At 46.4% G+C, this 19,322-nt stretch overlaps 1 protein-coding gene and 1 long non-coding RNA gene across 6 annotated transcripts; one reads left to right on the top strand and one right to left on the bottom strand.

Moving 5' to 3' along the window:
- Positions 1 to 904: 904 nt before the first annotated feature.
- LOC126992527 (ubiquitin carboxyl-terminal hydrolase 36-like) lies at positions 905 to 18,734 on the top strand. Its single transcript, XM_050851338.1, has 11 exons — positions 905 to 1,028; positions 3,785 to 3,942; positions 4,743 to 5,048; positions 9,774 to 9,963; positions 10,565 to 10,741; positions 12,351 to 12,582; positions 12,943 to 13,177; positions 14,501 to 14,814; positions 14,936 to 16,839; positions 16,949 to 17,064; positions 17,676 to 18,734. The coding sequence occupies exons 2-11, from the start codon at positions 3,796 to 3,798 to the stop codon at positions 18,156 to 18,158; spliced, it is 4,104 nt and encodes a 1,367-aa protein (XP_050707295.1). The 5' UTR covers positions 905 to 1,028; positions 3,785 to 3,795; the 3' UTR covers positions 18,159 to 18,734.
- Positions 5,055 to 6,550, bottom strand: LOC126992528 (uncharacterized). 5 transcript variants are annotated; one of them, XR_007746617.1, is made up of 6 exons: positions 6,489 to 6,550; positions 6,175 to 6,332; positions 5,938 to 6,016; positions 5,780 to 5,858; positions 5,547 to 5,625; positions 5,055 to 5,388 (listed from the first exon to the last, which is right to left on the bottom strand). It is a non-coding gene; the product is annotated as an uncharacterized LOC126992528 (long non-coding RNA). The 5 variants fall into 5 exon arrangements; XR_007746615.1 differs by lacking the exon at positions 6,489 to 6,550 and having other exon boundaries at positions 6,175 to 6,413; XR_007746619.1 differs by lacking the exon at positions 6,489 to 6,550 and having other exon boundaries at positions 5,055 to 5,311; positions 6,175 to 6,413.
- Positions 18,735 to 19,322: the final 588 nt, after the last annotated feature.

Raw genomic sequence — 19,322 nt, 5'->3', positions numbered from 1 at the left:
TCCGATACTAGCATATAACCGATATATTTTGCCGATACCTCAATTTTAGGGGATACTTCGATATATTTGACCGATACCCTGATATCCACTTTTCATCCGATACCGATACTCCGATACTAGCAATGGACAATATATATATTTTGCTGATACCGATATACCGATATTCACTTTTTACCCGATATACTGATACTTTTTATTTTGGTTACATAATAAGCTAGAAAAGTATATCGGCGTATCGGCCATATTTCCACCTTGCCGATACCAATACTAAAAAATAATGGCCGAAAATACCGATATCGCTACGTTCTACATATGACCGATAGGGTACAATGCCGATATACCGGTATTAGCCTTCACATAATTATAATGGTCGATAGTATTAGTGCCGATACCGATATTACACATAATTGCCGATAATGCGGATACCGATATACTACAAATAAAGGCCGAATTAAAATGCCGATACCGATCGATATATACTACAACCTTAATGACCGATAATGCCAATATACTGATATGATTTAATGACCGATAATATGACAATACCGATACTGATACTTCAAATAATGAACGATAATACCAATACCGATACGATATATATAACTACTACAAATAATTAATGACCGATAATATGACAATACCGATACTGATACTACAAATAATGAACGATAATACTAATACCGATACTGGGACTATACTAATTATATAATGACCGATAATTATGCCAATACCGGCCGATACCGATACTACAAATAATGACCGATCGACATAATACCAATACCGATACCACAAATAATGACCGATAACACCAATACCGATACCGATACTGCAAATAATGGCCGATAATGCCTATACCGATATTTTGCTACAGTTAGCGGGACGAGGATTGGCAACGCTGCACCGCCCCAGACAGCAGCCCCGTGTTTACGCCGCTGGTCGCCGCCACGCCAGGAGACTTTTTTACATTTTTCTCCATTTATTACCTACCACCGGGGCCGCCGCCATTACCACACCTTGCAGCATAAATGGTGAGCCACAGGGGAAGATACAGGCGGCGGGGGACGGCTGGGGGCGGCGGGGGGGCGGGAGAAAAAGGGAAAATCCACTCCCCTGAGGAATGGCAGTGTCTCCCATGGCCCACGTTTTTGCGGTCCCAGGGGAAGGGTGACCCGGGGGAATGACCTTTTATATATCTATTAACTCACAAGCCAGTATTAATGCAGGAAAACACATAATTAGACCCCTGGGGGAATATGGTACGTAGGAAACGGGGTAAACACACACCCCCGAGGTCAGGTTTTGGGTCCCCGGGGAAGGTTCACACGGGGGAATAACCTTGTGGCCATTTATTATATGCGAGGATAATAATGATAGATAAAAACCACATATTTAGGCCAATAGGGGAATATTAGGCTGTGTTTTGGGTGGTTTTTGACCCTGGGGGAAATTTAACCCATGGGGGAATGACCTTGTACCAATTAATTAACATTGAGGCCAATAATAATAGATAAAACCCACATATTTAGGCCACTGGGGGTATGTGAGGCTGTATTTTTGGGTGCTGTCTGACCCTGGGGGAAGGTTAACCCATGGGGGGATGACCTTGTACCCCTCTATAAACCCCCAGGCCAATATTAATAGATAAAAACCACATATCTAGGCCACTGGTGGAATATGAGGCTGTGTTTCTGGGTGCTGTCTGACCCTGGGGGAAGGTTAACCCATGGGGGGATGACCTTGTACCCCTCTATAAACCCCCAGGGCAATATTAATAGATAAAAACCACATATTTAGGGCACTGGGGGAATATGGGGCCCTGTGATGATATATCCATGTGCTGTCTGGTCCCAGGGGAAGGTTAAGCCATGGGGGGATAACTTTATGCCCGTGACCCAAAAGTAAGCGAAAAATACACTTTGAAACTGAGAAAAAGTCATAAAAGATGTTATATAGAAAATGTTCCGGCTGTGCTGCTGTAAAATCCGTTTCTAGGTTTTCGCATTTGGCTGGAATTCCATGATTCCCGAAAAATTCCAACTTTTTACTGGTGCGATGTCCAGAAAATATTATTGAAGAAAAGTCGCTCATTTTATCACGGTGGAGTCTGAAAAATATAGTTTATAATCTTTGATGAGGAAATTTACTGCCCACAGAGAGCCATATTTGTGGTGAAACTCAGTAAATATATTTGGTAAATTTTTATTTTTTTTTCATTCTGGAATTTATCTTATTGAATAATAGTTGTAGAAAATCGTCCGTATAACTCAACTGTGGGATCAGATTATGATTTGGACTGACCGTTTGGCTGGAATTACAAGTTTTTACTGGTGCGACGTACAGGAAAACTTGTTGAAGAAAAGTTGCTCAATTTATCACGGTGGAGTCTGAAAAATGTAGTTTATAATCTTTTACCTGGAAATTTACTGCGTACAGAGAGCCATATTTGTGGTGAAACTCAAATAGTTTTGGTAAATTTTTGTAGTTTTTTTCATTCTGGAATTAATCTTACTGAATAATAGTTGTAGAAAATCATCCATATAACTTAACTGTGGGATCAGATAATGATTTGGACTGACCGTTTGGCTGGAATTACAAGTCTTTACTGGTGCGACGTACAGGAAAACTTGTTGAAGAAAAGTTCCTCATTTTATCACGATGGAGTTTGAAATATGTAGTTTATAATCTTTTACCTGGAAATTTCCTGCCTACAGAGAGCCATATTTGTGGTGAAACTCAATAAATAGTTTTGGTAAATTTTTGTAGTTTTGTTCATTCTGGAATTTATCTTATTGAATAATAGTTGTAGAAAATCGTCCGTATAACTCAACTGTGGGATCAGATAATGATTTGGACAGACCGTTTGGCTGGAATTTCAAGTTTTTACTGGTGCGACGAACAGGAAAACTTGTTGAAGAAAAGTCGCTCAATTTATCACGGCGGAGTCTGAAAAATATAGTTTATGATCTTTTACCTGGAAATTTACTGCTTACAGAAAGCCAAAGTTGCAGTGAAACTCGAAAATATATTTTTTGTAGTTTTTCATTCTGGAACGAATCCCATTGAATAAAAGTTGTAGGGAATCATCTGTAACTCCACTGTGAGATCAGATTATGATTTGGACTGACCGTTTGGCTGGAATTCCATGATTCCTAAAAATGTACAACTTTCACTCCCCACTCCTCTGAACGCTCCTGTGAACAAGATATTGGTTCATCCAGGACATCAGGTAAGTCAGTGGAGGTGTCAAGACTACGCTCAGCACGCACACAAGGCGCAGAAACTAAAGGAAGGCCGCAAAAAGAGATAGTCTGAGGGAATATAATCGCTCTGCAGACGCCATGATGTGTAGGCAGGAACTGTAGACTGTTTTTAGCATGGAGTCGTCTAAGGGGCAAAAGAGGTGGTAGTTAGTCACTTATCATCGACAGAGAGATAGTTACGCGCGCCGTTCAATTTCCGGCGCTGGCATCATGTTCATCGCCCACATCAGAAAAAAATATATGAATTACATGAATATAACAAGTTTTCCGCCATAAACTCAACATAATCATCATGTACTATATATGAAAACATGCAGAATTAAATGGCGCACATAAAGGAACATAAATTGATTGATAATTTTGAGATGTAATCATGAATATAGAGATTAAATAACTCGTATATTGGCTAAAGCGAGCCAGGACGCAGTATGCACGCCTTCGGATATGGTACGGGGCACGCAAGGGTGATTTATATACGTCCTTGTGTTGGAGGGGTTAATTATCAGTGACTCCCATGTTTCCAGGTGCGTGTGTGATGCCTGCGTCATCAGCTGAGGTGATCGGGGCGGTGCTGCAATCAGCATACCGCCACCCTTCAGCATCGCTCAGCACACACCCCGCCCAGCGCCCCGCCAAGGCCCCGGGAACCTTATCTGACCAGCTGACAGTGTGCGGCAAGCAGGTGTGTGTGTGTGTGTGTGTGTTTGTTTGTGTGTGTGTGGGTGTGAATTTGGATTGTATATTATTTTTCCCTCCTTCCCTTCTTTCTTCCTTCTTTCCTTCTTGCCTTCCTTCCTTCCTGTCCAATCTTCATTCTTTCCCTTCCTTTCTTCCTTCCTCCCCTTCCATTCTTTCTTCCTTCTTTCCTTCACCTTCCTTCCTTCCTTTTCACTTTCCTTCCTTCCTTCCTTCTCTCTTTCCTTCCTTTCTTTCTTCCTTCTTTCCTTCCTTCCTTCCTGTCCAATCTTCATTCTTTCCCTTCCTTCCTTCTCCTTCCTTTCTTCCTTCCTCCCCTCCCATTCTTCCTTCCTTTCTTCCTTCCTCCCTTTCTTCCTTCCTCCCCTTTCATTCTCTCTTCCTTCCTTCCTTCTTTTCAGTCTTCATTCTCTCCCTTCCTTCCTTCATCCATCCTAATCTCTTTCCTTCCTTCTTCCTTCCTCTCCTTCCCTTCTCTCTTCTTTCCTTCATGCCTTCCTTTCTTCCTTCCTTCCCTTCCATTCTCTCTTCCTTCCTTCCTTCCTGTCCAATCTTCATTCTCTTCTCTCCTTCCTTCTCCATCCATCCTTCTCTCTTTCCTTCCTTTCTTCTTTCCTCTCCTTCTATTCCTCCTTCCTTCCTTCCCTTCGTTCCAATTTTCATTCTCTCCCTTCCTTCCTTCCTTCCTCCCTCAACGCTCCACCTCTCTCTACTGCCTCCCTTACCCCTCCCCCCTCTTTCCCATACCCCCTCACCCCCCCTAACTCCCCCCTCCCCCCCTTACAGGTACTGGGAAACACTGTTGAGTATGAGAGTGCCGGGCGACAGCAAGTTCTCATCCTAGACTCACTCAAAACGAAATATGTGACGCTCACCTCCGCCGCCACCGCCCCCCACCAGGCCCCCGGCACCCCCGCCATGGCCCAGGCACACCCCAAGCAGGGCCAGGGTGCCAAGGAGGACCAGCTGGAGGAGCCGCAGGTGACGCTTTGGCCCCGGGACAAGGTGACGCTTGGGTGGAGAAAAACGTTCCCTCCGGGCGCTGGAATGGTCAACCTTGGCAACACTTGTTATTTGAATTCGTCGCTGCAGGTGTGTGTGTGTGTGTGTGTGTGTGTGTGTGTGTGTGTGTGTGTGTGTTTACCTAGTTATAGTTTTACAGGGCCTGGGCTTATCCTCGTGTGATCCCATATCCGTTTCTGCATTTATCCAACTTTTCCTTACAGCTTTGCACACTCCTTGCCGATGCTACATCCTCACCTAGTCTGTTCCAAACCTCTATATTTCTTTGTGGGAAGCTATGTTTCTTTATGTCTCTCAAGTATCTTCCCTGCCTCACTTAGTCTGTTCCAAACCTCTATATTTCTTTGTGGGAAGCTATATTTCTTTGTCTCTCAAGTATCTTCCCTGCCTCACTTAGTCTGTTCCAAACCTCTATATTTCTTTGCAGGAAGCTATGTTTGTTTATGTCTGTCAAGTATCTTCCCTGCCTCACCTAGTCTGTTCCAAACCTCTATATTTCTTTGTGGGAAGCTATGTTTCTTTATGTCTCTCAAGTATCTTCCCTGCCTCACCTAGTCTGTTCCAAACCTCTATATTTCTTTGTGGGAAGCTATGTTTCTTTATGTCTCTCAAGTATCTTCCCTGCCTCACTTAGTCTGTTCCAAACCTCTATATTTCTTTGTGGGAAGCTATGTTTCTTTATGTCTCAAGTATCTTCCCTGCCTCACTTAGTCTGTTCCAAACCTCTATATTTCTTTGTGGGAAGCTATGTTTCTTTGTCTCTCAAGTATCTTCCCTGCCTCACCTAGTCTGTTCCAAACCTCTATATTTCTTTGTGGGAAGCTATGTTTCTTTATGTCTCTCAAGTATCTTCCCTGCCTCACTTAGTCTGTTCCAAACCTCTATATTTCTTTGTGGGAAGCTATATTTCTTTATGTCTCTCAAGTATCTTCCTTTCCTCACCTAGTCTGTTCCAAACCTCTATATTTCTTTGTGGGAAGCTATATTTCTTTATGTCTCTCAAGTATCTTCCCTGCCTCACTTAGTCTGTTCCAAACCTCTGTATTTCTTTGTGGGAAGCTATGTTTCTTTATGTCTGTCAAGCATCTTCCCTGCCTCACTTAGTCTGTTCCAAACCTCTATATTTCTTTGTGGGGAGCTATATTTCTTTATGTCTCTCAAGTATCTTCCCTGCCTCACCTAGTCTGTTCCAAACCTCTATATTTCTTTGTGGGAAGCTATGTTTCTTTATGTCTCTCAAGTATCTTCCCTGCCTCACTTAGTCTGTTCCAAACCTCTATATTTCTTTGTGGGAAGCTATGTTTCTTTATGTCTCTCAAGTATCTTCCCTGCCTCACTTAGTCTGTTCCAAACCTCTATATTTCTTTGCAGGAAGCTATGTTTCTTTATGTCTCTCAAGTATCTTCCCTGCCTCACCTAGTCTGTTGCAAACCTCTATATTTCTTTGTGGGAAGCTATATTTCTTTGTCTCTCAAGTATCTTCCCTGCCTCACTTAGTCTGTTTCAAACCTCTATATTTCTTTGTGGGAAGCTATGTTTCTTTATGTCTCTCAAGTATCTTCCCTGCCTCACCTAGTCTGTTCCAAACCTCTATATTTCTTTGTGGGAAGCTATGTTTCTTTGTCTCTCAAGTATCTTCCCTTCCGCAATTTTTTACTGTGTCCTCGTGTGTCCCTGGTGTTTATTCCTTCTTTTAGTAGTAACTCTTGTTGTCTACATCTTCCATTTTGCTCAATACTTTATAGATTTGTATTAAGTCTCCCCTTTCTCTTCTTTGTCCTAGTGTTGGTAGGTCCATTTCCTTTAATCTCTCCTCATGTGTCAATTCCGCCAGCTCTGGAACCATTTTCGTTGCCATCCTTTGCATTCTTTCTAGTTATTTTTGTGTTTCTTATTATTGGGAAACCACACTGCCTCTGCATATTCCAATTTCGGTCTGATCATAGTGGTTATATACAGGAAGTGAGCTGCCTCTCTCCCCTGGATGAAACAGGAGCGGTACTGTGCAGTTGCCCCTCAAATAGTACGGTTTTCAATAGTTCGGTTTTATACGGATTGTCACGGAAGATATTTTAGAATTATTAAATTTCCTGCCTGTCGGGAAATTTAAAAATCCTAAAAAATCGTCTTAGAAAATCCACATAAAACTAAAACCAAGCTATTGAAAACCGCACTATTTGAGGGGTGACTTAGTAAACTTTTTTTAATCACATTCACTGTTTGTGGTTGAGTTACTTCCATTACTATAAGAGAAAGGTTGTCTAGTCACCCTCATAACGCAGTACTTGGCAAACCGTTTTCAATCACATTTATTTTTGCCCTTCTGTTATTATAAAAAATACGTTAGTCACCCTCTTAACCCCTATACTCCGCGGCTGTTATGTTAGTCTCCGTCACACCACGATCGCTCTTCAAATATCGCGCTTATTTTATGACACTCAGATTGTTTTTGCTCGAGGTAATGCGCCATACATCAAGCCCTATCGTCAGCCCTTTGATTTCAACATGCTGGATGCTCGGTCAATCACATCCCAGCTTTTACAAGGATTAATTTATGTTTTAGTTGGGCTCCAGATTTTCCCTCGGTGATATGGCTATGGACCGGGAACAGTGGAGGGGGCTCATATCCCGTCCAACCCCACCATAGGGAATAAATAGACTTTAAATGATGATGATGATGAGTACTCGGTCGCGATGTGTGCTGTATTTTATCATTTTTTACAAATTTCTCGGCAAGATAGCAGATTTATATGTATTTCCATGAGTAGATAAGTGTTTCGGGCACATGGTATGATATATGACAGTACGTGAGAATTGTTTTTTGTTTCCTTATCGGCCTAGATTAGGACGGAGTGTGACACGAGGATGGTATCAGATGACGGGTGTGAGGTGACACTGGAGGTTTCCCGTCTATACGAATATACAAGTTCCATTTGTTCATTTATCATTACACCACAGCAGAGAGCAACGTATAAGCTTTCAGATGATATATAAATGTCTCAGTATTTGTCGCAATAATTTGACTGAACACCAAGGTAAGCAAAGGAACACATATCAAAACTATTTATCTGTTTTTTATGTATGTAACTTAAAACCGCCTGCTCATTTTATCACGGGGTCCCATAAAAAAACACTAGTTAACGCAGTGCTTGGCAAACTGTTTAATCTCATTCATTTCTTGCCCTTCTGTTACTATAAAGAAAGGTTAGTCACCCTCTTAACACAGTACTTGGCAAACTGTTTTTAATCTCATTCATTTTTTTCTGTTACTATAAAGAAAGGTTAGTCACCCTCTTAACACAGTACTTGGCAAGCTGTTTTTAATCTCATTCATTTTTTCTGTTACTATAAAAAAAGGTTAGTCACCCTCTTAACACAGTACTTGGCAAGCTGTTTTTAATCTCATTCATTTTTTCCCTTCTGTTACTATAAAAAAAGGTTAGTCACCCTCTTAAAACAGTACTTGGCAAACTGTTTTTAACCTGTATTCTCCGGGATTAAATTTTGATGTTTTTTTTCTTCTTCAAATCAGTTTATATTTTGTGTGTAACTTACTATGGTTATGTAAAATGATCCTGAGAGTTATTTTGTTTGAGTCATGGTAGTTCCATATGACATCGCTAGGAGAATATGAGTACAATTTTTTCATTCATTTGCAAGTTTACAAAAGAATTCATCCATAATTTCTGCACATGAAAAACCTAACTTGGTGTGGCAAGGTCTGAAGCACCTCACACACAGTCCAACAATACACCTTGAACCTCGTAATGTGGTCAAGTTTGTCTCTGCACATTGCATTACAGACAGACTCGTTGTGAAGACCAGAATGATTACGTCCAAACTCAATCAGTATACCATAAAATACTTTGATTTCTTCCTCCGTGACGATTGATGTAATGGCGGTTTTTATAAGCACAGTAAAACTTGGACTTCAGACAGTTCTTCATCAAAAAATAACTTGTGGACTCTAGGAGGAATATCTCTGTACTTGCTGTAGCCAGGCTCTGGAAACAAAAGCAATCCATCCATTATCTTCCCTACTTTCCATTTTAGAGGTTCTTGATGTGTTCCCCCTAGACACTCTTACATACTCACCTACTCACCTACTTACCTACTCACTCACTCACCTACTGACCTCCCCCCCAGGCACTGTTCCACATCCCAGCGCTGGCGAACTACTTAATTAACTTACCTTCCCCTTTGGCACTCTTACTTACTCACCTACTTACCTACTCACTCACTCACCTGCTTACCTACTCACTCACTCGCCTACTTACCTTCCCCCCAGGCACTGTTCCACATCCCAGCGCTGGCGAACTACTTACATACTTAACTTACCTACCCCTTAGGCACTCTTACTTACTCACTTACTCACCTACTTACCTCCCCCCCCAGGCACTGTTCCACATCCCAGCGCTGGCAAACTACTTACTTAACTTACCTTCCCCTTAGGCACTCTTACATACTCACCTACTCACCTACTTACCTACTCACTCACTCACCTACTTACCTACTCACTCACTCACCTACTTACCTCCCCCCCAGGCACTGTTCCACATCCCAGCGCTGGCAAACTACTTAATTAACTTACCTTCCCCTTAGGCACTCTTACATACTCACCTACTCACCTACTTACCTACTCACTCACTCACCTACTTACCTACTCACTCACTCACCTACTTACCTCCCCCCCAGGCACTGTTCCACATCCCAGCGCTGGTGAACTACTTACATACTTAACTTACCTACCCCTTAGGCACTCTTACTTACTCACCTACTTACCTCCCCCCCCAGGCACTGTTCCACATCCCGGCGCTGGCAAACTGGCTTCTCGAGGAGCTACAAAGCCACACCCAGCGCTGTGAGGCCAACAACACCAATGCCTCCTTCTGCTCCGTCTGCGCTATGATGCGGACGCTGCGGGCCACCCTAGACCGCTCCACACCAGTCATCAAGCCGGCTCTCATCCAACACAAGCTTAAGTGTGAGTGGGGGTGAGGCGGATGAGTGGGTTGGGAGTGGGTGAGTGAGCTTGTGTGTGGTTGTGTGTTAGGGGGTGGTGGTGGAGTGGAGGATTGTGTGGATGGTGTGTTTGTGGGTGTGTGTGGGTGGGTGAGTGGATAAGGGTTCATGGTGGATGTGGATGATGTGGAAGCCTGGATGAGTGAGGAAAGAGGAGAGTAAAGAGAGAGAGAGAGAGAGAGAGAGAGAGAGAGAGAGAGAGAGAGAGAGAGAGAGAGAGAGAGAGAGAGAGAGAGAGAGAGAGAGAGAGAGAGGGAGAGAGAGAGAGAGCGCACTATCAGAAGATCAACGGATAATATATGATAAAAAAAGATAAAAAAAAAGAAAAACAAAAATATATGATAATAATAATAATAATAATAATAATAGTAATGAATGTAATTGACTAACCTCTCTCTCTCTCTCTCTCTCTCTCTCTCTCTCTCTAACACCTAATTTTTCTCTTCCTTTCCTCCTCCTCCTCCTTCTCCTCCTTCACACACACACACACACACACTCCTAACCCCCTCTCTCTCTCTCTCTCTCTCTCTCTCTCTCTCTCTCCCTCCGTCACGCGCACACAGGCATCGGAAAAACGCTCATGTACGGACGGCAGGAGGACGCACATGAGTTCATCAAGTTGCTCCTCGACCACATGGAAAAGTCTTACCTCTGCTTCCGTCGAGCCTCCAAGCTTGACCACCGATCCAAGGAAACAACCCCACTCAACCAGATATTTGGCGGATACCTCAGGCAGCAGGGTGAGTTCGGTAGGGTGTGGCGGGAGGGTGGAAGGGTGGCGGGGTGAGGGGGAAAGGAAGAAGGGTGGCTCGGGTGAGGATGGTGGGGTTAGGGAAAGGGAGGGAAGGGAGGAAGGGTGACTAGGTTGTGTGTGGTAGGGTGTGGCAGGGTGAGAGGGAAAGAAGGGTGACTTGTGGTAGGGTGTGACAGGGTAAGGGGGATGGTAGGAAGGGTGACAGCAGGGTGACTAGAAGTAGGGTGTGACAGGGTGAGGAAGGGTGACAGCAGAGTGACTTTAGTGGCAGGGTGTGGCAGGGTGGGAGGGAAGGAAGGAAGGGTGACCAGGATAGTGTGCAGGGTGTGGGAGGGTGAAGGGTAACTAGATTTTTTTTTTATTAATATTTTTTTGCGTTTTCTCAGTCTCATCCACTTGTGTTCATCCACTCATCCGCTCATAGAAGAAAGAAAGGAGAAGAATTAATCCGGTAGCCTCGGGGATCATGTATCTTAATGGTCCCTCTAAGCGAGAAAAATGAGAAAAAATCATCACTCACAGAAACTATTTTATAATATATATCAAAGCATTTGTGATCAGATTATGTATCATCTATTTTGGGGGGTTTATATCATGGCACAAATTTGGCCCGTCGCTGGTACACGGTAAAGCCACAAATTTGGCCCGTCGCAGCGACGGGCCAAATTTGTGGCTTTACCGTGTAGCAGCGACGGGCCAAATTTGTGGCTTTACCGTGTAGCAGCGACGGGCCAAATTTGTGGCTTTACCGTGTAGCAGCGACGGGCCAAATTTGTGGCTTTACCGTGTAGCAGCGACAGGCCAAATTTGTGGCTTTACCATGTAGCAGCGACGGGCCAAATTTGTGGCTTTACCATGTAGCAGAGACAGGCCAAATTTGTGGCTTTACTGTGTAGCAGCGACGGGGCAAATTTGTGGCTTTACCGTGTAGCAGCGACGGACCAAATTTGTGTCTTTACTGTGTAGCAGCGACGGGCCAAATTTGTGGCTTTACCATGTAGCAGAGACAGGCCAAATTTGTGGCTTTACCATGTAGCAGCGACGGGCCAAATTTGTGGCTTTACCTTGTAGCAGCGACGGGCCAAATTTGTGGCTTTACCTTGTAGCAGCGACGGGCCAAATTTGTGGCTTTACCATGTAGCAGCGACGGGCCAAATTTGTGGCTTTACCATGTAGCAGCGACGGGCCAAATTTGTGCCATGATATAAACCCCCAAAAATAGATGATACATAATCTGATCACAAATGCGTTGATATATATTATGAAATGGTTTGTGTGAGGGGTGATTTTTTCTCATTTTTCTCGCTTGGAGGGACCATTAAGATACATGATCCCCGCTGCTACCGGGTTAATTTATGCTTCTTTATATGCATCATTTAATTTTGCATAGTTTTATATATGATACATGATGCTTATGTTGCGTACATGGCTGAAAACTTGTTATATTCAGTAGCAATGTTTGAAATTTGGCGCGTGCAGCCAGACCGGATACGGGGCGGCGCTGGTGTCACCCGGCCGTAGTGAATGGATTAATTACCCACTCATCCGCTCCTCATCCACCACCCACTCACTCATCCGCCCTCATCCGCCCGCAGTCATATGTCCACTCTGCCGGTTCGTCTCAACAACCTTCAGCCACTTCCAAGACCTCGTGCTGGACATCCGGTCGGTCAACAGTGTGGATGACGCCCTCAACCTCCACTTCCGGAAGGAGACTCTGGACTCGGAAAATGCCTACCGATGCGAGAAGTGCCATCGGAAAGTGCCGGCAACGAAGAGGCACTTGATAGAGAGGGCGCCGCATGTCCTCTTAATACAGCTGAAGAGGTGGGTGCCGGGGGGGTGGGGTGGGGGGGGAGAGGGAGGGAGGGGTTTGGAAGAGAGAGAGAGGGAGAGGGAGGGGGAGGGATTGAACTGAAGAGGGAGAGGAAAGTGCATAGTGAGAGAGAGAGAGAGAGAGAGAGAGAGAGAGAGAGAGAGAGAGAGAGAGAGGAATTGAATGGTAGAGCGAGAGGAAAGTGCATAGTGAGAGAGAGAGAGAGAGAGAGAGAGAGAGAGAGATGTCATGTGCTTCTCATCATACAAAAAAACACATTATTATTATTATTATTATTATTATTATTATTATTATTATTATTATTATTATTATTATTATTATTATTATTATTATTATTATCATTTTTACAGATTTACTATGAACGGCGGAAAGATCGGGAAACACATCAACATACAGCGGATGATTGACATATCGCGGTTCGTCAACGGATGCGGCGGAGGAAAGCAAGGTGGAGGAGGTGGAGGGCCATACCAGTACCGTCTCACATCCATGGTCATCCACCTGGGCGGATCGCAGCATGGCGGACACTACACAGCCGTGGCGGAAGCGTCAAACGGATCTATGTTTGAGTTTGATGATTCCTCGGTAAGTGGAAGAGGAGGAGGAGTAGGGTCTTTGTATATAATAATAATAATAATAATAATAATAATAATAATATATTGTTTATTCAAATATGGCAGCTGTCTGGTTGAAAATTTATGTTTTTAGAAATATATTTTAAGTAAGTTTCACAAACGATAACAAGTACAAAAGTAAGGGGGGATGAAAAACGTGTCTGACTTGTCTCTGGGAAGGTAGGGGTGATAGGGGGTGGGGGTGGGGTGGAGTGCAGTGTGTTGATGCCAGGGCCGCGGGGAGGGGGAAGGAGCGGATTCTTCCAGCTGGCGGTGAGGTCAAGTGAGATGTAAATCCTCAGGTAGGATGCTGGGTTCAGGTGACAGGTCCTGGAGGGATGCAGGTGGGCACTATCTGGGAGGTCACTCAGGTACCCAGGCTTAGTAAGGAGGTGCTAAGCCTGGCCGGGCGAGACACAGGTGGTGGGTGCTGCCCGGTTGGGTGTTGTATCTGTTTCTGGGAACAAGTGCACAGCGTTGATGAAGGTGCTGTACATCTTGCTCCAAACCTGAGTGATGAGGCTGCCACACTGCCTGCCATCTGAACTGACCTTCCCCTGCCGCTGGGTGACCGAGATGGTGTCCTTTGGAACTTGAGTGTATCGGCGATGATGAGGCGTTGGCGACACTGCTCTCACTACCCTCCGGCACTCACTGTATGTCTGTATAACGTCACAACATTTCACGAGTGTTCTTAAAATGAGTTTTTTTAAATGGGAAGGGGCGGGGAAATGGCAGCGAAGGAAAAGGAAAAGGGAAAAGGATCGACAGACTGACCCTGTGGATGCTATGGGGAGCGCCATGTGAGACGTCTTGACCCTGTGAAGATCAGGAGAGGTGTGTGTGTGTGTGTGTGTGTGTGTGTGTGTGTGTGTGAGAGAGAGAGAGAGTGTTTGTATGTTTGTATTTCCCTTCCATCTCCCTTTCCCTTCCTTTCCCTTCCCCTCCCTTCCCTTTCCACTTGCCATTCCCTTCCATTCCCTTCCCTTCCTTTCCTTTCCCCTCCCTTGCCATTCCCTTCCTTCCCCCTTCCCTTCCCTTCCTTTACCCTTCCCCTTTCCACTTTTCTTTCCCTTCCCTTCCACTCCATTCCCTTCCCTTCCCAATCCTTTCTTCCTCACACACTTCACTCCCTTCCTATCTCTTCCCTTCTTCCTCCTCCTCCTCCTCCCTTACACACCCATACACAAACACACACCCTTTCTCCCCCCTCCACACTTCACTCCCTTCCTATATCTTCCCGTCCCTTACTCACCCTTACACAGACTCATCCCCTTCCTTTCCCCCCCCACAGGTCCGGTCCATCTCCCTCCAGAGCGCCCTCCTCCGCAACCCCTACATTTTATTCTACGAGCTGGTGCGGAGGACGAAGGATCAACAGGGCGGAGTCAAACAGGTCCTCAGGCAGAGCTCGGAGAAAGCGCTCATCCGGCAAAACTCGGATGGCGTCACAGCATCCGGCAAGCCCCTTCCGACGAGTCACAGCGCCTCCTCGGTCACTAACGGATACCACCACCAAAACCATCAACCGCAGCACCCCTCGGTTGACACGGGTGGAGGTGCTGGGAAAGTTAGCCTACCACCTCCACTGCCGTGTCATAAGGATAGGTATGTTCGTTTGTGTGTGTTCTACTTCTATTTCTACTACTACTACTACTACTACTACTACTACTACTACTACTACTACTACTACTACTACTACTTCTAATGTCACTGTCTTCCACTACAGAGAGAGGCTGTCCTTCGCCCTCAAGTCCACCCAGGGGAGGATGGTGGACTCTTCCGCTTCAAGGCCCAACAAGATCATCCTCAACAACTCCTCCACATCCCTCCTCGGCACCAAGAACTCCACCTCCTCCTCCACCCCCTCCTCGAACTCCTCCTCCGCCTCCTCCTCCACTCCGAAATCCTCCACCTTCCCACATGTTAAATCCTCCTCCTCCTCCTCCTCCTCCTCTTCCTTGGTTGCGAAGTCTTCCGTTTTGAATTCCTCCTCCTCCTCCTCCTCCTCTTCCTCTAAGCCTGGTCTCTCTTCCTCCTCCTCCTCTGTAAAGTCTTCTTCCCTCCCCCCATCCTCCTCCTCATCCTCCTCTTCCTCCTCCAAGCCGAACACCTCCAAGCCATCCACCTCATCCACGTCATCCACCAAGGGCACAGTGCCGTCGCTAGTGCCGTATCTGGATGACTCCGAGGATTCCGAGGCGGATGAGTGCCGACGCGGTGCCAAGGACAAGACCAACGGGCGGATGAATGGAGTGAAATGCACCAAGGAGCGGATGAGTGGCACTGCGCAGCGGGTGACCAACGGGGAGGCGAAGGATGGCGACCCGGGTGCCAGGAATGGGGGATTGGTGCCACGGGTGATTCTGGGGAGTGCCAAGGGGAAAGCGGAAAGCGGATGGCAGGTGACGGATGCCGCACACCACTCCCCAAGCGAAAGCAGTAGCGGAAGCGCGAGTGGAGCCCGGGCATTCACTGTGGTGGAACAACCGCTCAGTGCCACGCGACCCGACCCGGATGCCCAAGGGTGGACCGTCACGGAAGTCCAGGAGTCTCAAAAACAGCAAAACCGTCAACCTCAACCGACGCAGAAGCAACCAAATCAACCGCAACCGAGACGCCCCCGACCGGAGCTTGAAAAATCGCTCTCCCATGACTGTGTGCTGCCCGGGGCCAAGGCGGAAGCGGGGCGGAGCGAGGGGGATTCCGCTAGTCTCCGCAGTAAGGCCAGCGTGGATAGCGGACGCTCGGATCGTTCCACCAAATCCATGAAGCGATCCATCTTCTCCCTCTTCACCTGCGTCTCTTCCACCCGTAGCCCGGAGACCCCCACCTCTCCGCCAACCCCCCCGACCCCCCCACCGAACCACAGGGGAGCGGAGACAGCCACAGGGGTACCTCACTCCACATCTACCTCCACCACCACAGCGACGACCCTGAAAAACGGAGACGCTGTACCGGTGCATGACTCCACATCTTCCGCCAACTCTTCCACCTCCACTGACAAGAGTAAGAGGACTCGAGACCAAGAGGAGCAAGAGGAGCCTGAGCCGTCTAGCCCCTCCAAGAAGAGCTGTCAGGGAAAGGCGTTTAAGGACACCACAAATGACGGAGCGAAAAACGGCCTAATTGAGGGTCAGTCTTTGCCTACCTCCTCCACCTCTACCACTAGTACAACCACTACCTCCACCGCCTCCACTACTGCGGCTACCTCCACCACCACAACCACAGTGCCAAAAAACGGGCTGGCCACTCCCTCGTCCACCGAGAGGAAACCAAAAAACTACCACAAGACCGACAGTGAAAGCCCAAAAAACGGTTCCAGGTTAAAGAACGGAACCCACAACCACAATGGCACCTCCACTAACACCACCACCTCCTCCACCTCCTCCCTCTCCTCCTCCTCCGACTCCGACACAGAGGAGGAGGAGGAGGGAAGCGAGCAATGGGTGGAGAAGACTAAGGAAACAATGGGGAGTGCCAGGCTTCACCCAGCACCCAGCGTGGTTGAGTGGAACGGCACTGGCCAGCGGAGGGAGAAGGGGCAGAAGGAGGGCATGTGGAATGGCACGCGGAGCTCAGCAGTTGTGGATGAGCTGAGGAGGGCTGGGAACTCCGCGTATGGTAGTGAGGGTAAGTGTGTGTGTGTTTGTGTGTGAGAGAGAGAGAGATAGCAAGTGGATAAAAAATGTAAAATGTGGAGGAGATGATAATGAGTCCACCCTTCCACTTTCTTCCACAGTCAATTCCTGGAGTGGAGGGCGGAGCGTGCTGGACCAGGAGGCGGAGCGGATGCGGAGAGAAGCCAAGAAGCGGAACGTGGATGACCTGTACAATGAGGAGATGGATGCTGGAAGGGTGAGTGGAAGAGGTGGAGGAGGAGGAGTGGATGATGATTTTTTTTCTTCCTTTCTTCTTTTCTTTCTCCCATTTTCTTTGTTTTTTCTTCCTCTTCCTTCTTTTTTTTCTTTGTCTCCTTCCTTCCTTCTATACCTTTCTTTCTTTCTCTCCTTCATTCCTTCATTTTCTTCTTCCTTCTTTTCTTCCTCCCTCCTTTCCTTCCCTTCCTTTCCTTCTTTCCTCTCTGCTCCCTTCCCTCCTTCCTTCCTCTCTTCCTTCCTTCCTTCCTTCTCTTCCTCTCCTTCCTTCCTCCCTCTCCTTCCTTCCTCCCTTCCTTCCTTCTCTTCCTCTCCTTCCTTCCTTCCTCTGTCTCCTTCCTTCCTCTTTTCCTTCCTTCCTTCCCTCTCTTCCTCTCCTTTCCTTTCTTACCTTCCTTCCCCTCCTTCCTTCCTCCCTTCCCTTCCTTCCCTTCCTTCCTTCCTTCCTTCCTTTCTCCCTTTCCTTTCCTTCCTTCCTTCCTCCCTTTGCTCTTCCTTCCTTAATAACCTAAATAAAATAAAATAAAAAATACATTAGCGTCGGGTGTGATACTAGATAAATCCTCCCTTCATTTTCCCTCCCTCTTACAGAACAAGAAGACGAAGGCGCAGAAGAAGGGAAGTGGGGGCGGGTGGGGGGCTGGGGGGGCATCGCAGGGTCCCCCCCCACCACCACACACCCCATGGGCCACCACCACTACCACCACCACCAACAACAACAACAACAATCCGTTCCAGCGACTTCAAGACACAAGAATCAACAACAACAACAGCGCAACGTGGAACAACAACAACAACAACAAAAACAACCACAACCGATTCAACAACCACAATTACAACAGCAACCACAATCACCACTACTTCCACCACGATTCCCACCGACATAGCAATGGTGGTGGCGGTGGTGGTGGTGGTGGAGGCAACGCGTACCACCACCACCACCACCACAACCACCACCACAGTCAACCGTATAATCGCGGTTGGCGGCGGAACAGTAACGGTGGTGGAAAGCCCAAATTCCACAACCGAAAGTATGGAGGCAAGGAGAAATATCATGGGAAACACGGGTGGTGATTGTGGAGTGGTGTTGAGGTGGAGTTGATGTGGAGTTGAGGGAAGGAGATAGAAGGAAGGGAAGGATTGGTTGAGAGAAGAGAGAGAGAGAGGAAAGGACGGAAGGAAGGAAGGAGGGAGGAAAGGAAGGAAGGGAAGGATTCGATGAGAGAGAGAAAGAGAGGGAGAAGGAAGGAAGGAGGGAGGGAGGACAGGAAGGAACAAAGAAAGGAAGGAAGGAAGGAAGGAAGGAATAGACAAGAAAGAAAGGATTGGATGAGAGAAGAGAGAGAGAGGAAAGGAAGGAAGGAAGGAAGGAAAGAAAGAGTGGAAAAGAAGGAAGGAAGGAAGGAAAGTGAAAAGGAAGGAAGGAAGGAAGGAATGGAAGTGAAAAACAGTGCCGTCGAGAGAAAGAAGGAAGAGAAAGAAAGAAAACGAAGGAAAAGGAGAGAAAGAAAGGAACGGAAGTGAAAAATATTGGTGATGAAAAACCTTTAGACGAAATGATGATGAAACTCCGTAGTGGTGATGAACTATTGTGGAGTGGTGTTGTGCGTGTGTGTGTGTGTGTGTGTGTGTGTGTGTGTAGGGGGGGTGATGTTACTATAGGGGGGGGCAGGGGGGAGTTATGATAGCCTCCCTTTGCTCCCCACTCTCTCTCTCTCTCTCTCTCTCTTTATATATATACAAAAAATTAGTTAAGTTTAGGAGAGAAAAAGAGAGCGAGAGAGAGAGAGAGAGGGGGGGGGGGGGGGGAGAGACAGCGACTCCACATTCTCTCTCTTCCTTTATGTGGAGAAGTGGATGAGGAGGAGCGAGAGAGAGACTGTCGCCAAGTTGAAAAATTTAGCGGAAAATCAACGGAAACTGATGAGCTGCCCCACTGCTATTAAAATCATTGTTGTTGTTGTTGTTGTTGTTATTGGCGGTGAGAAACGGAGGGTGTGTGTGTGTGTGTGTGTGTGTGTGTGTGTGTGTGTGTGTGTGTGTGGCGACCTTGTGTATTGTAAAAGGTGCGAACATTGAATTGAAGGAAGAAAGGAAGGAAGAAAGGAAGTAAGGAAGGAAGGAAGGAAGGAAGGAAGGAAGGAAGGAAGGAAGGAAGGAAGGAAGAAAGGGAGGAAGGGAGGAAAGATGAAAGAAAGAAAGAAAGAAAGAAAGAAAGAGAGAAGGAAGGAAGGAAAG

The sequence above is a fragment of the Eriocheir sinensis genome, unplaced genomic scaffold, assembly GCF_024679095.1.
Source record: "Eriocheir sinensis breed Jianghai 21 unplaced genomic scaffold, ASM2467909v1 Scaffold486, whole genome shotgun sequence".
Lineage (NCBI taxonomy): Eukaryota > Metazoa > Arthropoda > Malacostraca > Decapoda > Varunidae > Eriocheir > Eriocheir sinensis.
The sequence above is the reverse complement of the archived record's forward strand: the minus strand, read 5'-3'. Positions and strand labels throughout refer to the sequence as shown.

Coding starts and splice junctions, on each gene's coding strand:
- LOC126992527 (XM_050851338.1), top strand. CDS start 3,796: ATGCCTGCGTCATCAGCTGAGGTGATCGGGGCGGTGCTGCAATCAGCA. Junction 9,964..10,564: donor CATCCAACACAAGCTTAAGT/GTGAGTGGGGGT, acceptor ACGCGCACACAG/GCATCGGAAAAACGCTCATG. Junction 16,840..16,948: donor CTCCGCGTATGGTAGTGAGG/GTAAGTGTGTGT, acceptor TTTCTTCCACAG/TCAATTCCTGGAGTGGAGGG.